Source organism: Salminus brasiliensis, chromosome 1 (assembly GCF_030463535.1).
Source record: "Salminus brasiliensis chromosome 1, fSalBra1.hap2, whole genome shotgun sequence".
Lineage (NCBI taxonomy): Eukaryota > Metazoa > Chordata > Actinopteri > Characiformes > Bryconidae > Salminus > Salminus brasiliensis.
Genome location: NC_132878.1, coordinates 82,105,691 through 82,125,582, shown reverse-complemented (window position 1 = coordinate 82,125,582; position 19,892 = coordinate 82,105,691). Strand labels below are relative to the sequence as shown.

The following is a 19,892-nucleotide window of genomic DNA, read 5'->3' as shown; positions in this document are numbered from 1 at the left end:
TTTATAATAATTAATTACTTTTTTAGAGGAATTAAATACCATTTTTATAATAATTAATTACCTTTCTAGAGGAATTAAATACCATTTTTATAATAATTAATTACCTTTCTAGAGGAATTAAATACCATTTTTATAATAATTAATTACTTTTTTAGAGGAATTAAATACCATTTTTATAATAATTAATTACCTTTCTAGAGGAATTAAATACCATTTTATAATAATTAATTACCTTTTCTAGAGGAATTAAATACCATTTTTATAATAATTAATTACCTTTCTAGAGGAATTAAATACCATTTTTATAATAATTAATTACTTTTTTAGAGGAATTAAATACCATTTTTATAATAATTAATTACCTTTCTAGAGGAATTAAATACCATTTTTATAATAATTAATTACTTTTTTAGAGGAATTAAATACCATTTTTATAATAATTAATTACCTTTCTAGAGGAATTAAATACCATTTTTATAATAATTAATTACTTTTTTAGAGGAATTAAATACCATTTTTATAATAATTAATTACCTTTCTAGAGGAATTAAATACCATTTTTATAATAATTAATTACTTTTTTAGAGGAATTAAATACCATTTTTATAATAATTAATTACTTTTCTAGAGGAATTAAATACCATTTTTATAATAATTAATTACTTTTTTAGAGGAATTAAATACCATTTTTATAATAATTAATTACTTTTCTAGAGGAATTAAATACTGGTGAATGACAGCCTGGTTCCTATCACCGCCGCTGTGAACAGTTCTGACCTTGTGAGATTATCTAGAACTGAGCACTTTATGCAGAACCTCAGTGAATGACTGTGTTGGTGTCTTAATCAGGTCCTGGAGCAGAGTTTACTCAGGTGTGGGAGTTTCTCTTTCTGAGCGGGTGTGAATGAGTACTCGGGGACCTTTGGTTTGAAAATGGCGCTTTGGGCGGGGCTGTAGTTTCACTACGGTACAGTAACTTAACGTTGGCGCCTCCCGCTCCTGCTGACCCGCCTGCCAAACGAGCAGGAAATCCCTCTCTCCCGGATAAAGGAGACGGACGTCAAGACGACAACTTCATGATGAATTCCAGCAAAGCGACAGAATTACACGGTAGGTGTTTTTACGGTGTTTCCAGGTTAGAGAGGGGCGTCGCGGGCGGGTGGGCGAGCGTGTTGGCCCTCCGGAGCTGCTCCACTGGCTTTTGTCTCAGACTGACACGTTTCACTTCTCAACTCACGCCCGGAGCCGCAGACACACCACTAGCAGTCAGCCCCACACGCTACAGTCTCCGGCTGTCTCTCTCATTTCTCTCTGTTCAGCTTGTAGTTTGGGCAGTTGGGCGAACCCCAGCTCAACAGGTCGTGTGAGAAGAGGTTGGGGGAGCAGCCTGAGCCAGAGCCGATTAAATATGTAGGGTGAACGAGCTCACTGAGAGGAGCCTCAGGAAAACGCACATATCACATGTCTCGGTAACGTTAGCTAATAATAACGTTTACTAATAACTCAGCTCTTCACTGCGAGGTGGTATAGCTAGTTAGTACTAGAGGTCAGCAGACACTGAGCACTGACACCATCTTCGTGTCATCCCCCATCCCGCAGCTGACCTGCTCGTTTCCTCTCAGCTGAAGAGGATCAGGTTTGAGAAATGACCAAGCTTTAAGGGTTGCGTAAGCCTGATGGGTAGTCCAGACTTGCAGCAATAGGGGAGTTCACAGCTACCTTCCTGCTGCTGAAGTGATCATGATGGATATTCATGTTTAGCTACAGGATTTAGGTCAATTCCACTGAGTGACACATTCCTAGTGGTCAGTCCCAGCATCCGGTTCATTATAAAAACACGATAGACCTCAATGATCCATCTGGGGTCATCAGACTGGAGTATGGGTGCAGTCTGTTGGAGTTCCAGTACTTGCCAACCTTGGCTGCTCTCTCATTCACCTCCATGACACCTGCTTGTGCTCTGTCGCCATGTTCTTGCACTCTACCTCTCTCTCTCTCTTACTCTGTCTCCCACTCTCTCTCTCTCTCTCTCTCTCTCTCTCTCTCTCTCTCTCTCTCTCTCTCTCTCTCTCTCCCACTCTCTCTCTCTCTCTCTCCCACTCTCTCTCTCTCTCTCTTACTCTCTGTCTCCCACTCTCTCTCTCTCTCTCTCTCTCTCTCTCTCTCTCTCTCTTACTCTGTCTCCCACTCTCTCTCTCTCTCTCTCTCTCTGTCTCTCTCTCTTACTCTCTCTCCCACTCTCTCTCTCTCTCTCTCCCACTCTCTCTCTCTCTCTCTCTCTCTCTCTCTTACTCTCTCTCTCTCTCTCTCTCTCTCTCTTACTCTGTCTCCCACTCTCTCTCTCTCTCTCTCTCTCTCCCACTCTCTCTCTCTCTCTCTCTCTCTCTCTTACTCTCTGTCTCCCACTCTCTCTCTCTCTCTCTCTCTCTCTCTCTCTCTCTCTCTCCCACTCTCTCTCTCTCTCTCTCTCTCCCACTCTCTCTCTCTCTCTCTCTCTCTCTCTTACTCTCTGTCTCCCACTCTCTCTCTCTCCCACTCTCTCTCTCTCTCTCTCTCTCTCTCTCTCTTTCTCTCCCACTCTCTTACTCTCTGTCTCCCACTCTCTCTCTCTCTTACTCTCTGTCTCCCACTCTCTCTCTCTCTCTCTCTCTCTCTCTCTCTCTCTCCCACTCTCTTACTCTGTCTCCCACTCTCCCACTCTCTTACTCTCTGTCTCCCACTCTCTCTCTCTCTCTCTCCCACTCTCTTACTCTCTGTCTCCCACTCTCTCTCTTACTCTCTGTCTCCCACTCTCTCTCTCTCTTACTCTCTGTCTCCCACTCTCTCTCTCTCTTACTCTCTCTCTCTCTCTCTCTCTCTCTCTCTCTTACTCTCTCTCTCTCTCTCTCTCTCTCTCTCTCTTTCTCTCCCAATGCACACGATTACTGACTTGCATTGTTTCAGGTTACTTTCCTTTTCAGAGAAAAGCTGACTGTCTGGCTTGGCCTGTCTTTAAGTTCTGGCACTTCGTTTCTTGCAGATTCAACCAGTATTTAAAAAAAAAAAAAAAAAGTTAGACTGATCAAGTTAGACTTTTAAAGGTTTACTTGTGAAACACAAAAACAGACATTACACTAGACTCGATTTAGCTCGCTCAAAAAACTATGTGGCTTCCAACGTAGAGCTCAGCAATATGATGATATTCTATTGTATCGTAATAACTATGCTTTTCTAAGCATATGGAGGATGCTGTTAGTGCTCAATAAACACTGATCAGCTGCAGGTTTTATTACTAACAGTGTGAATTCCAGCGTCTCTAGCTGCCCTCTGCCCTTAACCTGCAAGCAGTGTAAAATATGTATTACTGACGGAAGACGGAAATGAAAAATACACTCATTATGAATTCTTATTAAACTATCTTCACCATATTTTAACCGTTTTAACTAAATTACTACTACAACGAGTTAACCCCTAAACTGCCTCTTACAACTACTGTCAACGTTCTAGCTGATTCTAGCGCTGTCAGGTTACCCTATTGAACTAAATTATATGATCCTAAAAAAACCTTCATAATCGCTGAAGGTGTTCTGTGTGTTTACAGTAGCTATTGTGTAATTAGTCTGTAATTAGACTGGTTTAATTAGATGACGTGCAGGACATTTTGAATACTAGTAATACTAGTATACTAGTAATAGTAATGTACTAGTAATAGTAATATACTATATACTAGTAATACTAGTACAAATACTATTGACAGTATTTAAATTTTAAGCAGATTTTAAGAATATGTCACAACTGTATATATATTATATATACTATAATACTATACTATATTTTGCCTGTGATCATATATATATATATATATATATATATATATATATATATATATATATATATATATATATATATATATATAGTGATAAATATTGTGTATTGTAAAAATGTCTTTAACTATCGTGATATAGCAGTTTTACTGTATCGTTCACTCCTAACAGTGATATTAAATAATACAGGAATTTTCACCCGATTTCTCCAGATGTTAATGATTTTAAGAAATGAATTCTGTGTATTTAAGATTGCAGTACTAAATGATTTTGGGCAGATTTTATCTGACTCTGGAAATATGTCATGGGGAATGAGAACAGTGTTTATTTTTCTTTTGTATCAAAGGCAAGTTGTAGCCTGATATATGATTGCATTTGCCTTACGCGACACTGCTCGTCCTGCGTTGTGACTATTGCGCAAATGCACGTTGAGATTGCGATGCTGAAACAATATATTGTGCAGCCCTAATATTATACTTTACACTGGTTTATGGTTGATTTAGTCTGCACAAAGTATAACAAGTTAAACTAGCAGCTACTGGTTATCCTCCACAATGAATTCCTCCCCTCCTCATGCCCTCCAAAATCCTCATAAGGTCATATTAGCTTGTCCCTTGTGCATTGTAATGCTGTTGTCACTGTCACACAAAAGTCTTGAATCTCAGTTTTTCTGAACTTTTTGACATGCCCTATAGAAATGCTACAAAATGAAAGTTAAGAAGTTTTTTCCCTCAGTTGCAGTTTTTGAGATACAATATTTTTGAGTGACAGCTACTCTATAACACTTTTACCATGTTAACGAAGGCAATAAGCTAAAAAATGGAAATTGTAAAGTAAAGTATTTTTGGTGGCTTTTAGTAGTTTTGCTGTATAGAAAAATGTATTAAATCAAATGATTTACTGAAATTTATGAATCGTTATAAACCTAATCAGAGTACTTGAGTCGCATACATGGCCAAGTAAAATGGGTTATATTTTACAGTTATATTTTCTATTTCTGTATGAAAGAACTGTGATGCTGTCTTTATTGTTGGCTGCACTATGATTGAGCACACTGGTAAAAGGTGACTGAAGTGTAAAGAACATTTTCTACAGCTGTTTTTATGTTCGGATGAAAAGCTACACGGCAAAGCCATTAAAATCACTGTGTTCTACAGGTGATGACCTGCCTGACCCTGAGGAGGAAAAGAGGCTTGCCAAAGCTGCCCGAGATGCTAACCGCCTCCCTGAGCTGCGCCTGGTGCTGCTAGGCTGGAGGTGGCCTGGCAAGAGCCTGACTGGAAACACCATCCTAGGTCGAGAGGAGTTCCATTTGGAGCGTGCGTCCGAATTCTCTGTGAAACGCGAGACCGAGGTGGATGGTCGCAAGGTGACCATAGTCGACACGCCCGGTTGGTTCTCTGCTCAGACCACGCCGGCATCGTACAGAGAGGAAATGTTACGGAGCGTGAGCATGTGCTCGCCGGGGCCGCACGCGTTTCTGCTGGTTATCCCCGTGGGCATGTTCACAGAAACAGATAGAGCTCGCATCGAGGAGAATGTGGCGCTGTTCGGTGACGACGTGTGGAAGCACACCTTGGTGGTGTTTACGTGGGCCGAGGTGCTGCGGGATAGGTCCATCGAGAGGCACATTCGCAGGGAGGGCCGTGAGCTTCAGTGGGTGGTGGATAAGTGCAAGAAAAGATACCATGTTATCAACAACCACATCTTCGGGGAGCACCCTCAGCTTCCCCTCCTGATGGAGAGGATTGAGAAGATGGTGGCTGAGGAAGGAGGGATATTTAGAACACAAACTGGGGAGAATACACCTCAGAGTGCGGCTCCAGCCAAGGCTAACAGTGAGAACCTGAACCCCAATACAGTAAAAGAGGAGCGGGATCTTGGGGCTAGACCCAAAAAGAACTGTTCCTTTAGCTCCCTACGAGCCATGGATGTGGACCCTCCACAGAGTAAGTCAATGCCTACCTTCACTGTTGAAAATGCTCATGTGTAGAGATGTGCTGATCAAGTCCCAGTTCAGTGTTTGGGTTTTTATAGGTGATACTTTTGCATAGTAAGTAAAGTTACTCCAGTTTAGCTAAGACTAAAATGGTCACTGTCACACAAAACCCTTGCATTTCCAAAATGGCAACTTGAACCATGAATATATTATAAAAATATACAAATCAGCCATAATATTAGCACCACTTGCCTAATAACGGATCTGCCACAACAGATCTGAACATTCGAGGCATGGACTCCACAACACCACTGAAGGTGTCCTGTTATATCTGGCACTAAGACATTAGCAGCAGGGGCTTTAAGTCTGTAGGCCTGGAAGTTTTTGGGTGTGGCCTCCATGGATCACATCAGTGAGCCTTAGGTGCCCTTAGGTCACCGGTTGTCCTTTTTTGGACCACTTTTGAGAGGTTCTGACCACTGCATACCACATAAAACCCACATAAGACCTGTCTGATGTTCTAGAGATGTTCTGATCCAGTCATTTAGCCATCACAATTCAATCCATGCTTCAGTTTGGTTCTTATGCTTGGCTGTTTTGTTTCTGCTTTTAACACCTTTATCACTTTCAATAACTGACTGTTCACTTGCCGCCTAATTTATCCCACCCCTTGACAGATGCCACTGTAGATCAAGATAATCAATGACTTTCACTTCACATTCTAGTGGTGCTAATGTGATGGCTGATTGGTGTACATCTTAGGACAAAACCCCTTCATAAAACCATTAAATGAAGCATTTCAATTTTAAATTGAATTAAAGCTGAAAATGTTCTTTTATAGTTGGTACAGATGGGATTTCTGATGCCCCCCCAGTTGTTGAAATGTATTTTATATTGTTTTCTGCTTTTTTCTCCAGGTCCTATGGTTGAGGGTGTGTCAGACTAAAGGATATCTGAGCTGAGAATCAAACAGTGCTGCTTTATTCCACACCTCGCTCCAACGTCAACTCCAAATTACAAACCCGATATTTATTTACCAAACAAAAATCATATATTTATTTGATACTGTTTGTTGAGATGCTGGATTTGCTGAATACTTCTTGAAGAGGTAAAGATGAGACAGCAAAGTCATAAATCAAACACTCCCATTCTGTTTATTTGCACTAATAGATTGATGACCGTTGACTGATAGTCTCTCAAAGTCCTTAAATTGATAAAGCAAATGTTAGTTATTACACATGGGATGCTTTTTTGGCTGTTAGTGAATGAGTACAAAAGTCCTGGAGCTTAATATTCATAGAACCCAGAAATAGTGACCAAATCCTTAACTATAAACTACCTAGCTTAGGCCTACACTAAATTGATGTCCGGTTCTTGCATTTGTTTCTACATTTGTTATTAAAATGTTACCTTGTTTATGAACATAATAATTAGGATTATTATATTGTAATATAATGTCATAATCCGATTATTATTTTTGTTTGCAATTTCTTTTTGTTTTGTTTTTTGAAACTCCTACTACGTTTTTGTCTAGTTTCACAACAATATTGAGAGGGCCAGTTTCAGAGGGACGTTTTAAAGAGGAGTTTTAATATAACGTTTTTCTTTTATTAGTATATTTATTAATGTAGGACTGTTATGTTTACTGTTTGTTTAACAGTAGATTTGTGAACACTGCTCTTGAATAATTCCTGTAACAGTTACACTGAAATAATAGCATTTAGTAGAATTTACTAACACTGAAACAGTCAGCTAGGATATACTGTGTGCAGACATTCCTCATTAAGAGTATTGAGTATTGCATTTTAACAAGAGCTGTCTTTTGTCATGTGTTACCAGGCACTTAGATAGAATGTATTCCTGTTCTCTTTCTGTGTGTAATTCATACATTTTACTACCATCAAGAGTTTGGAATCATAATTCATATCAAAGAACGTCCGTCATTTATTCAGTGATAAGTTGTAACCTACCCTCTAAGCGAAAAAGGTTCTAATATTGTACAAAAAACTTATTGGAATCGTAACAGTGGATAGTGTGATCTTTCTGAGCTATGTAGAACCATGTGTGACCAGGTTCTGAAAACGGTTTTCACCAGTGCGAAGAACCCTTAAGCCCGAGAGAACATTCTGAATAACATTAAGTTCTTATGTTTAGTTATTCAGTAATAATTAATATACTGTAATTATTTATAGTAATACTCACAGATTGCAGTACTCTTGGTGCCACAGGGTTTTTTTCACAAGGTGTGTGGGATACTTTATTATAACCTAATTCTCAGCATTGTACTTGAACTTTTTTTTTTTTTTTTTTAACGTACACACACCCACACTGGCTAGTAATGGGGAGAGTGTCTTAAGTACATTAAATGTGGTCAAGCTCAGCCTCTGACCACTATCAAACAATTTTTCATAGGTGTGTTTACACATGGCTTTTCATGTGGTCTGATTAAATCTGAATGTGGTCCAGTCTCTAAAGGAGCGGTCAGCAGCCTCAGAGAGTTGTAGAGTATTGTTTTAGAATTGTCAGCATCTGCAACAAAACAGATTTTATGTCATTAAAGAAGAGTGATTCCAAACTTTTGAACGGTAGTGTACATTTGGATAGACAATTTGCTGTTGTTGACACAACTGACCTATAACTTTTCCTTTTCCTTTGATGAGCCGCTTCATGACCATGGTCAAAATGCATTGTGACCTGTTTAACAGTTATTCTAAACTGTGTAAGTAGATGAATGTGATTGCTGTTAGCAGACAGCTTTAACTCCGAAACAGCCGGTTTTATTAAATACTTCACATTTACATTTTGATTTGGGTGATACAATAATTGGCTTATTTAAGACATTAGGAGATGTGGCAGCTATTAAATGACAAAACTCGGTGACAAACTTTTTTTTTTTTACAACTGAGCCGTGCCCTCCCATTACATTAATAACACCAGTGATTAATGCAATACAGATTTACATAAGAATACATCCTGCAACAGTAACACCATCCTGCCGCTGCAATGAATTTTAACCCATTAATGTTCATATCTGGCATTTTTAACATTTCTTTGGTCAGTGTGCTCTTGAAGCTTGCCTGAGAACCAAATCTATCAGGCCATGGGGCAGAAAATAAATGATCACCTAATTCAGTGGTTTGCATGCCAGTCCTAGAGGGTCGGATTACTGCACTGTTTTTTGCTGATTCTGCTCAAACACACTTGGTTAAACATGCCTATTAATTGTGGGGTTTAGTTTAGCCTATTAAGTCTGAGCTGGGAAATCAGCGACCTGTGCTGGACTCCAGCCCCTGTTGGCCACCTCGGACTTAATGGAATAGTTCAGCAGTGATCATGATTTATTATTTACCCCAAATGCAGCTAATAACATGCTTTTTTTTTTTTTGTTTAAAACCGAAGATGCTAGGCTAATGTTGTTAATAAACACCGTACTTAGACTGTCACCAATCTCATTTCTGCAACGACATGCAGAAAAATGTTAATCCATTCAAAACACACACATGCAGGTCTTTGCTTGTTTTTATTGGTGGATTTGGTAGATTTGTCTTATTTATAGATGTGATTGGTGACAGTGTTTGGTAGCAGTGTTAGCCTAGCATCTCTTATTTTAATCTAAAAAACATGCCTCAAACATGTCTTGGCTGTCATAGAACAGGTTTGTTTGATTTTCCCCTCCTCTTTAATTTATTTTTAATGTAATCTACTCCTTTAATGTGTCATTAAATTCACTCTTCTGGCCATGTGAGTTGATGTCCTTAAAAAAAATGTTATATTCGCATATTGGTTAGATGTTTCAGACAAAGTACAACCAAAACATATTTTTATCCCTTTAAACTAATCACACATTTCGTACTAATCATTTCGTAATCATACTAAATATATAGACAGATAGATGTTGGCCATGAGTGGGTTAAGATATATTCCAGAAGGAATGTGGGCATACTTTTGGAGAATGTATGAGCCAGTGTTGGTTTGACTGTTTTGATTAACCCTTGTAATGCAGTTTGAGCATTAATTTGAGCATTTAAAAATGGCCATTAATTAACAAATATCAAGATGGTGTTGAATTTACATGATTCAAATGTGTATGTCATTTTTTTAATATAAAAAAGCCTTTTATAAACAAAAAAACACATGGTAATTTCATCACCGAATGGAACCGATGTTCACATTTGAAGCACGTAAATAGGATTCAAGTGATCGGTCCTGTCAGCATCAGCCTTTTGTACTGCATCCAGATCCAGCACCTTACACCCATTTCTGCTTTAATCCACAACCAATTTCTCTGTAAATTTTAAAATAAAGTACTGAAACAATACAGTTTAGGAATCAGTACTGAAGTCAGGTTTTCTGCATTGGTTCCTAAACATGTAGGATGAAACTCAGCCCTGCTGTCCACAACTTCAGTAGATGCTCTGAGCTATACAGTGAACGTGTATAGTAGAGTAGTTACTGTGTAATTAATCTCTGTGTATGAAACACATGACATTGTGTGCCTTTAAGTGCTGTATTTGTGTTCTTGCAGTCAGTAGCCGTGTTTTTTAAATCAGATGTGTATTTTATGATTAAAAGAAAGCTGAAGTTCAGTGCAGTGTCTTGCCCTGTTCATGAGCAGCTAACAAAGGCAGAATTGGTGGTGGTGGTAGAGATGGGAAGCAGACGCCTGAAGACTTTGATGCCTCTAAAAGCTACATCACAGCATCTGTTACTTTGAACTGATGACAAATGGCCCCTGCATATATGGTGGAAAGGTACATGCAGCGTGTTGTAAGACAAAGTAGAACCCAGAGACAATGTATTGTGCCAGATTTACCATTAGTTTACCCTCCTTTTTTCCACAAAGCATTTCATATATAAGCACAGATTATGTGGAAGCCAACTGATAGATTTGGTTAGCTAATAAAGTGCTGTATTGGTGTTGTAGACATCATAACCCATGCTTCCCATCACCACCAATATGTCTGACCAAGGTCCAAATGCACAATCACCTGCAGTTGTTATGAACTTGGTAAATACGAATGGCATCAATGTGCCCAGAAAAGTCTAAATTAATATAATAATAATTATCATTATTTAATGTTTACATTTTGGAGGTGAGTAAATGATTACTGTACAGTGGACATTAAGAGACCTTTAGAAAAGAGTAACTTTATATTGTTTTTACTGATCAGCCATAACATTAAAACCTGACTAATATTGTGGAGTTTTCCTCATGCTACCAAAACTGCTCTGACCCATTGAGGTATGGATTCCACAAGACCTCTAAAGGCATACTGTGGTATTTGGCACATAGACGTTAGCAGCAGATCCTTTTAGGTCCTATAAGTTGTGATGTGGGGTCTCCTAGAATGTCAATGAGCCTTGGGCACCCATGACCCTGTGGCCTGTTCACTGGTTGTCCTTCCTTGAAGCACTTTTCGTAGGTACTAACTACACTGCATACTGGGAACACCCCACAAGACCTGCTAAGACCTTTGTAGATGCTCTGACCCAACTGTCGTCCAGCCATCACAATTTGGCCTTTTTCAAAGTGACTCAGATCCTTATACTAGTCCATTTTTCCTGCTTTTAAAACATCAACAACTGACCAACTGACCTGTTCAGCTGGCTGCTTAATGTATCCACCCCTTGACGGGTGGCATTAAAAGCAGATAATCAGAGCTGTTCACTTCACCCGTTTTAATGTTACGGCCGCTCGTTGTACATTCTCTGAGCTTTTCTGAGCACAAATTTAAAGGTTTTTGGTGTATTTATTAAACTGATCATGCTATATGGCTAAAAAAGTGAGTTTTTATCATCTGACTCAAGTCACATAATAGAGTGTTAAATGCAGTGTTGATTTTAATACAATAAGAATGTAGTCTCCAATACCACGCCTCAGATTCTTCTGAGGATCTTTCCTGTGTTATCCATCATTTCACACCAAACCTCTCTGAACAACTTTGTTTACATCACAGCAACCGAAGTATACTGAGTAGTAATTTTTATAATTTGGTGGATTTCCCCTTTAAAATATCAGACTCAAGTTAGTTATCCCAGCAGGCCTGTCAGACCCCTCTGTGAACTCGCTAATAAAGGGTGAGGATTCTTTGCTTGTGACACACACTTATTGTACAATATTGGGCTGCTCTGTCGTCAGTACCGCATATCTGTTCCACACCACCATGACAGCATACTGTGTGTCTTGTGTGCTTGGTGTGTGAAAGAGTGGACTGATATACAGTGCACATAAGTGTATTAGGGCCCATATTCCACACTTTCCTTCTGTTCTTTCTTTCTCTGAGGTCAACAATGTCCACATTTCAGAGGGCCATAAATAATTAGATCATTTTATATAGGTGCAGAACCTTGTATCTTTATTTTTGCTGTTTTTAAGTCTGTTGTCAGTTGTTTTTGTTTTTTAAACAGTGTTGAAATTTCATGATGAATGGACCAATAGAAATGCCCCAAAATGATAACCTACTTTTTTACATTGACAGTTGAAAAGATTTTTTCCTTCTCCTTTAAAGTTGAGAAAAAAAGGCAGCAACGATACCAATATTTATTTCTCATTTTTCAATGACCCAACCCAATTACTAGCCCCCTGAACACCCGTCCTGACCAACATTACACTAAGTGATGTGTGGAGGAAGTATCATCAACCACCTCTGACTGAGCAAGGCCAATTGTGCTCTCTCAGACTTCTCGGCTGCTGATGGCAAGCAGCATAATATAGCATGATTATAGTGGCAGCGCCTTATTCCAGTGGACCGCCCGGAGCCCCACAACATAGTGTTAAAGGGTACATATCATTGCTATCATACAAAAACCTTCCATCCTCATCCTCATTTTTGCCATTTGTCCCTGAATCCCTGAATCTGGCTGTTTTTATTTAGAACGTGTAAAAGTTACATTTTTGTAGACACAAAGTTTTGTGTAAGAGTGAAGGTCAGAGTTCATTAACATTTGTTGCCATGTTGTTACAGTGTATGGCCATGAGGTGGCGGCAGATGGACCTAAATACAGCCCTTCATTAAAATGTTTCAGGAACAGCTGTTTGCGTAACCTCTGAGGCTGCATTGCCTCTGTAGCTGTTGTGTTGGGGTATTACTACTGTGTTAGTGTCTGTGTGTATGTACACATGTCTAGTAGACACATCCTCACATCCCTCAGAACTGATCTACATTCAAACAAATGCTTTTATGTCTTGATGGTGTGTGATATACTGGCATTCCATGTTGAGGTGTGGTCTGCATCACTCATTTTCAGTGGCATCAGTGTGCAGTGACATAGCATTCTTATGACAACGGTGAAATACCACTTGTGGTTCCTGTCAGAGAAGGAAAACACACAGAGGAGCGTTCCAGAAATGAGGACAGACCCAGCAGTTGGCCAAAGGCATTTACACACAGCAGACTGCAGCGTTTGTGCAGACAGTGTGTAGCCAGTTTTAGAGCATATAAACAATCTGCGAGTCTAGACACTTCCAGACTTATCCAGGTAACTGATACTGCTCTGTATAGCTGTACTGTGTGTCCCAGGCTAGTGAACAGACAGAAAAACAGCAATGCATTTAAAGGAGCCATATCATGAAAAGAAAATGACATCCTCACAGTCTAAGCTAAGCTTCAGTCCGATTTGTATTTACTGTCACAAAACATCAGCCTATTGGAACTGTGTTGTCTGAAATGGTTCTCATCCTTTCAGTTCTTTTAGGATAAGTTGGGGATGAGGTGGTGTGGCGTGGCGATCAAACAAATTCATGACCTTACTTATACTCTTGGCACCGAATGCAATCAGATCCTCACAGCAAAGCTCCAAAATCTAGTAAAAAGCCTTCCCGGGACAGTAGAGGCAGTTACTCCAACAAAAGCTGGACAAACTCTTTTTTTTAATACCCTTGGTTTCAAACAAACCAATGAATGAGCAGGTGTCCCAATACTTTTGTCCATGTAATGTATGTCAGATGATTAACGGTTGGAAATTTGCAGTTCATTCCTTGATTTTGTGATGTTTCTATCTAGCAACCTATTCACGCTTTAGCAGTTTAACCTGTGCTTTCACCCCCAATTATAAGGAGCGTTTCATCCTGGACCGGTTTTAAATAAGGTGCAGTACAGGTCTAGCCAATCTAGCCAACGAGGTCCGGACATGGGTCTATAAATGTTGTTCAGGTTCTCCCCCAGAATCACCTGATTTCCCCCACCACACCCGATTCAGCACCCTGTATGGTCATTTTCTGCCTCAGCAGGGCCTGTGCAGATAATGCATCCTCTTGGCCTTATGTTCACTCGTCTCGGGTGGAATCACCCCGTTTCCTGTTCCACAAAAAAATCTGCCCAGACAACCACAGCTCTGTGAAAAACAGGAAAATGACACATAATGAGCCCTCTGGGCGCTGAGGGAGCTCCAGCGGTGAGCACAGTAAGGAAGAGGTCTGGGGTTTATAGGGGCAGAACACGACACTCCCGAATTGGTGCGCTGTCTGAGAGACTGGAGGACAAGGTTATTTTGAGGTATGCTTGCCATGTGGCAGGTGCTGGATATCAAAGCAGCATGTTAAAGGGTTTGTTTCAACAGAGGGAATGAGGGATTATCAGTAAACTCACACAGGCCTATTCTTATCATATTGCTCTGAAGCTATTATTCTTTGAGCCTTTCAATGTTGGTCTGCTAGTGAAAATATATGCACCAGACCTCAAACCAATTTTTCAATTTTATTAATATTGCTTTAAATATAGAGGTCTCTACCAGATAAGACACCTTTGGAAAGCTGGGCCCATCTGCTTATTATTCTGGACACACACACACACACACACATATATATATATATATATATTTTTTTACTCTTTATATAATTTTATATTTTATATAATAACAGTGCCTTTAACTGCCTTAACATGAGACTTATCTGGATTGCAAATGACACTTTGTGCTGTATTATATTTAATTTAAAAAAGACTTACCCTCAAAATAAATAAATGTAAAGTAGAATTAGCTTTATGTGCAAATACAAATTGTCAGAACGTTAATAATAACTGAGAAATGCTGTTTGCACAATATTTAGGCCTGTACTGTTAAAGCTCCATAATTACACCTCTACATGAGAATCATTAAAAACAAATGAAATAAATTTTTATTTAAAATAAAAGATTGTGTCAAGATTGTGAATCTGAATGGAAGCTGTGAAATGGAAATGAGAGAAGCATTCTACAGAAAGTTATTGCTAAAGTTGTGTGTCCAACAACATCCAAGTGTTCAGATTCCCCAGTGAGCATTGCTGAATCAACTGTGAGGAAACAGAAGCTGCCAAACTCACAGAGTTTAATGGCTGAGACTGGATTGAAGGTGTACCAGCCTATGATATCAAAAGTTCTGAATCGGCCTGCAGGGGAGGGTGGCTAGACAGAAGCCATGCTGAATAAAAAACAACATATCAGAGCTTGTCTGGAGACTGGAATGGAGACCAGGCATCTTGTTAAAAGTGACAGACTGATGGATTGTACAAATATCAAGAGACACTATAAGACAACCTGCCCCAGTCTGCTAAAAAAGCTTGGGAGAAACGTCAGCGAACCCAAACAACCTGGAGCAAGATCTGCCAGGAAGAACGGGTAACGAGTAACAGTCCAGGCTGGTGGAGGTGGTGTAATGGTGTGGGGAATGCTTTCTTGTCACGTGTTGGCCTTGTTAATACTAGTCAATCATGGCTTGAAGGCCACAGCCTATTTGAGTAGTGTTTCTAATGACGTGCATCCCTTCATGACCACAATTTACTCACCTTCTAATGGTTACTTGCAGCACGAGGATGCACCATGTCACAAAGTTTGGTTTCATGAACATGACTGAATGAGTTCAGTGTTCTTCAGTGGCCAAAAAGAAGGGATTTGGTAAAACAGGATATTCACTGACATTATGGAGATACAAGGTTTTTGCATGACAGTGACAAATTGCTTTGAGAGCAAAGGGTATGATTAGTATAGTATTAGTATAGTGTTCCTAATAAATTGCAGATCAGACGTATGCAGGACCACTGACAGTCTAGATACTTATTGGCGGACAGACAGACAAATAGACAGACAGACAGACAGACCTAACGCATGTCAATTAGATCAGGTACCTTAGTCTCCTGCTCAGACTCAGTGATCCGCGCTCACGCTTCCTTCAGCAGGGCGCGTGCACGTCCTCGCTTCCTGATCCTGAAAACTTCTGGATCCTGTGCCCCATTGTGACTGACTGTTTTTTTGTGCACATGGTCGCTTCTCCCTTCCTCTCCTCTTTCTCTCTCTCTCTCTCTCTCTCTCTCTCTCTCTCTTTCACATACACTCTCCTGTGAGCTCACTGGACTGCAGGAGGCAGCGAGACGTCAATGAACATGAAGAGAACAGGAGAAAACTTCCACTGCCCCAGCAGGACATTGGATGGACATTAGCTGGTCAGCACAAGCCGGGTAAGTCTGTCTGTTTTAGGCTGCGGCAGCTCGGGAAGGTTCATCAACACACTGGAAAGCTCTTAGCAAGACTCTGGAGATCTGTAACAATACAGAAGAGCACATGAGGTACTTTGGTACTTTGATTCCAGTGCTTTTGTCTGAAGCAGTAAACTTATATATGGGACTAAAGTCCCTTATAAAATATATATATATATATATATATATATATATATATATATATATATATATATTATAGAAGCAAAACTTTTAATGTAAGTCAAAATAACAAAGCTTTAGTTTATGTCATTGTGGACCATTGGACTATTTGTTTTGGTCCATTCATTGTGAAATGTTGTACATGGGTCCATCTGAATGATGTGCCATGAATGTGTGCAATATATATATATATAATTTTCTGTTACAGGTTGGCAGAGAAGTCATGAGATCATCATCCTCCCGTTTGTCCAGTTTTTCCTCCAAAGACTCTTTATGGAATCGGTAAGATGTCATTTTACTGGGAACTTTGGGATTAGCTGTCAGTATTTATCCAGTCTTATTAGAAAGGCCTTATCCTAAACCTGGCAGGTTGATAGTAGCAGAGCACATTCCTTATACCTTCCTCACATTATAACCCTCTTCAGATAAGATCATATTATTATCAAAATACTGATCACTCATTTGGTTGCCATTCCAGTAAATAACAAGCTGAAATCCATTCTTCATGGTCAGAATATCCAAGCCCTGTCATTAATTAGGGATGCCCGCTTTAAAATAACCACAGAAACCACAACTATTACCCTTTTTCGGTCTTTTAAAAGAATATTTATCGGTACTGGGTCGAAAAGAAACGAGTAGTATCGCCCACCCCTTGTGAACAGCTGGAACGATGCCCCGGGGGTCGCCCCTCCACTGAACACGAACAGCCTGTCATGTGAGGCATCTCGGCGCATGCGCAGAGCTCCAGCTCCGCTACAGTGGGTGGATGGAGTGAGAGGCAGAGAGAGAGAGTGAGAGAGTGAGTGAATGTGTGCGCGCGCGCGCGGATGTCATTTATTGCGCATTTAACTTAGACCACAATCTGACGAGCGAGCGGACGACATACGTTTTGTGAAGATATCAGGAAATATTAATAACTGAGCTGGTAAATGTGGTCTGGTTGTCGCGGCGGTCTGAGCGGGGACGGTTTGAACATCACCCGGAATGTGGGCATCCGCCGCCGCCGCTAGTTCACTCCACAGCACCACCACCACCACCACTACCAGCAGCAGCAGCAGCAGCAGCAGCAGCAGCGTGTGTCGGAACCGCAGCCAAACCGTCGAGATATTCAAGCCAGAGCTTCAGGGACGGCAGGACGGAGTTCACGGGAGGACTGAATGAGATAGGACGTGATACAGTGTCGCCTAACCGAGCTGGAAGCGTTTTCCTCTCGCCCCTCTGTCCGCTTTAGCTTTGCTATCGTTACTCAGCCAGACAGCAGCCAGGCAGGCAGCAGCCAGGCAGGCAGGCAGCAGGCAGGCAGCAGCCAGGCAGCAGGCAGGCAACCGTTAGTCAACAAACTGCCTCGGAAGTTGTCGCAGTTGCGTTTTCTCGTTTCTTATTAATGCTTTCGGTTTTCTAAACGAAACTTTCGTCTTTTCTTCTGGGAAATACCCCGCTGCTGGTTTAGGATGCCGGATCAAATATCGGTGTCCGAGTTTCTCTCGGAGACGACGGAGGATTACAACTCTCCCACCACGTCCAGCTTCACCACACGCCTTCAGAGCTGCAGGAACACGGTCAGCGTGCTGGAGGAGGTAAGCGGGCAGATACAGTCCGGCCCTGATGAGATGATAACTGTGTGTGTGTGTGTGTGTGTGTGTGTGTGTGTGTGTGTGTGTGTGCCGGAGAAGTGAGGATGGGTTCGCTGGAGACGACAGATCCGTAAGTCAACGAACAGCGATCAAGCTGGAGAAGGATTTTGAGCCAGCAAAGCAGGCAGAGTTGGGCAGTGTTTGGTGGTGGGTGGTGTGTGTTGGGGACAGTGGGAGTAGTGGGTAGTGGAGAGGATGAGGGTGTTTGGTAGAGTTTGGCCGAATATCATTTCGCCACTAGAGGGTAGGCATGTTTATTAGAGGGTTGGCAAGTGTTTGTAGAGCTGGGACGAATAGTATCACCACACAGTGTTTGGTAGTCTATGACCACACAGTGTTTGGTAGTCTATGACCACACAGTGTTTGGTAGTCTATGACCACACAGTGTTTGGTAGAATATGACCACACAGTGTTTGGTAGAATATGAACACACGGTGTTTGGTAGTGTATGGTTTAGGTAGACTTTGCTAGAGTGTTTGGTAGAATATGACTACACAGTGTTTGGTAGTGTATGATTTAAAGTAGATTTTGCTAGAGTGTTTGGTAGAATATGACCATATAGTGTTTGGTAGAATATGACCACACAGTGTTTGGTAGAATATGACCATATAGTGTTTGGTAGAATATGACCACACAGTGTTTGGTAGAATATGACCACATAGTGTTTGGTAGAATATGACCATACAGTGTTTGGTAGAATATGACCACACAGTGTTTGGTAGAATATGACCATATAGTGTTTGGTAGAATATGACCACACAGTGTTTGGTAGAATATGACCATATAGTGTTTGGTAGAATATGACCACACAGTGTTTGGTAGTGTATGAATTAAGTAGATTTTGCCAGAGTGTTTGGTAGAATATGACCGCACAGTGTTTGGTAGAATATGACCGTACAGTGTTTGGTAGTGTATGCTTTTAAGTAGATTTTGCTAGAGTGTTTAGTAGAATATGACAATATAGTGTTTGGTAGAATATGACCGCACAGTGTTTGGTAGTGTATGCTTTTAAGTAGGTTTTGCCAGTGTTTGGTAGAATATGACCGCACAGTGTTTGGTAGTGTATGCTTTTAAGTAGGTTTTGCCAGTGTTTGGTAGAATATGACCGCACAGTGTTTGGTAGTGTATGCTTTTAAGTAGGTTTTGCCAGTGTTTGGTAGAATAGGACCACATAGTGTTTCATAGTGTATAATTTAAGTATAATTTGCTAGGGTGTTTGGTAGAACATGAACACAAAGTGTTTGGTAGTCTCCTCAGTCAAACAGTCTCCTCTTCCCAGTGATTTATTTAAGTGAGTCAGTAACAGTGTTCTCTGGGCATCTCTCCGAGCTCTCTGCAGTGCTGTCAGGTGTCTAGAAAAGACGTTGACCCCGTTTTACAAGAAGCTTTTAGAATTGATGTTTCAGAAACAGCTGATATTTTTAGCCTTTCTGAGAGGTCTTGCATTGATGGTGATACTAGAGCAAGTAGTGAACTGTTTAGACAGAGCTGCTTTCTGAAGTGAGTATGTTGTGACACATCCTGTGGTCACAGTAAGGAGTTCCTGTTGATTTTAAAAGAAAATGATAGAGACCTGCATCTTCTACATTTGTTTTTATGCACATTATTGGTAAACCTTTGGCATTTATAAAATCTGTCTCCCTTTGTGTCGGCTTGTACTTCCACTAATGTGTAAGCTCAGAGTTGTTCACTGAGGGTTCATGGTGGTTTGAATGCGAGTTTAAGAGAGTTGCTTTTGAGATGCTTATATTGAAAATATAAAGTAAATAAAATATATTAAAAACATTTGCATGTTGTGGCACTTGACATGCTGTAAATGTCTTCAATGTCAATGTGTCCACATACTAAGTCATTATAACCTTGGGCTACATGTAGGGTCAGATTTAAAA

General features: G+C 40.4%; 2 protein-coding genes across 7 annotated transcripts in view; both read left to right on the top strand.

Annotated features, from left to right (window-relative positions):
• Positions 1-972: 972 nt before the first annotated feature.
• Positions 973-10,328, top strand: gimap4 (GTPase IMAP family member 4). The gene is made up of 3 exons (XM_072658466.1): positions 973-1,110; positions 4,961-5,752; positions 6,660-10,328. Exons 1-3 carry the CDS (start codon positions 1,077-1,079, stop codon positions 6,686-6,688), a joined length of 855 nt encoding a protein of 284 aa, XP_072514567.1. The 5' UTR covers positions 973-1,076; the 3' UTR covers positions 6,689-10,328.
• Positions 10,329-17,135: 6,807 nt separating this feature from the next.
• asap1b (ArfGAP with SH3 domain, ankyrin repeat and PH domain 1b) overlaps positions 17,136-19,892 on the top strand; it is a 104,774-nt gene continuing 102,017 nt past the window's right edge. For all 6 annotated transcript variants that reach the window (XM_072691029.1, XM_072691044.1, XM_072691061.1 and 3 more), the window contains exon 1: positions 17,136-17,946. In XM_072691029.1, the coding sequence (XP_072547130.1) occupies positions 17,821-17,946 (126 nt within the window). In that variant the 5' untranslated portion in view covers positions 17,136-17,820. The remainder of the gene's footprint in view (positions 17,947-19,892) is intronic.

Coding starts and splice junctions, on each gene's coding strand:
- gimap4 (XM_072658466.1), top strand. CDS start 1,077: ATGATGAATTCCAGCAAAGCGACAGAATTACACG. Junction 1,111..4,960: donor CAAAGCGACAGAATTACACG/GTAGGTGTTTTT, acceptor TGTGTTCTACAG/GTGATGACCTGCCTGACCCT. Junction 5,753..6,659: donor GGATGTGGACCCTCCACAGA/GTAAGTCAATGC, acceptor TTTTTTCTCCAG/GTCCTATGGTTGAGGGTGTG.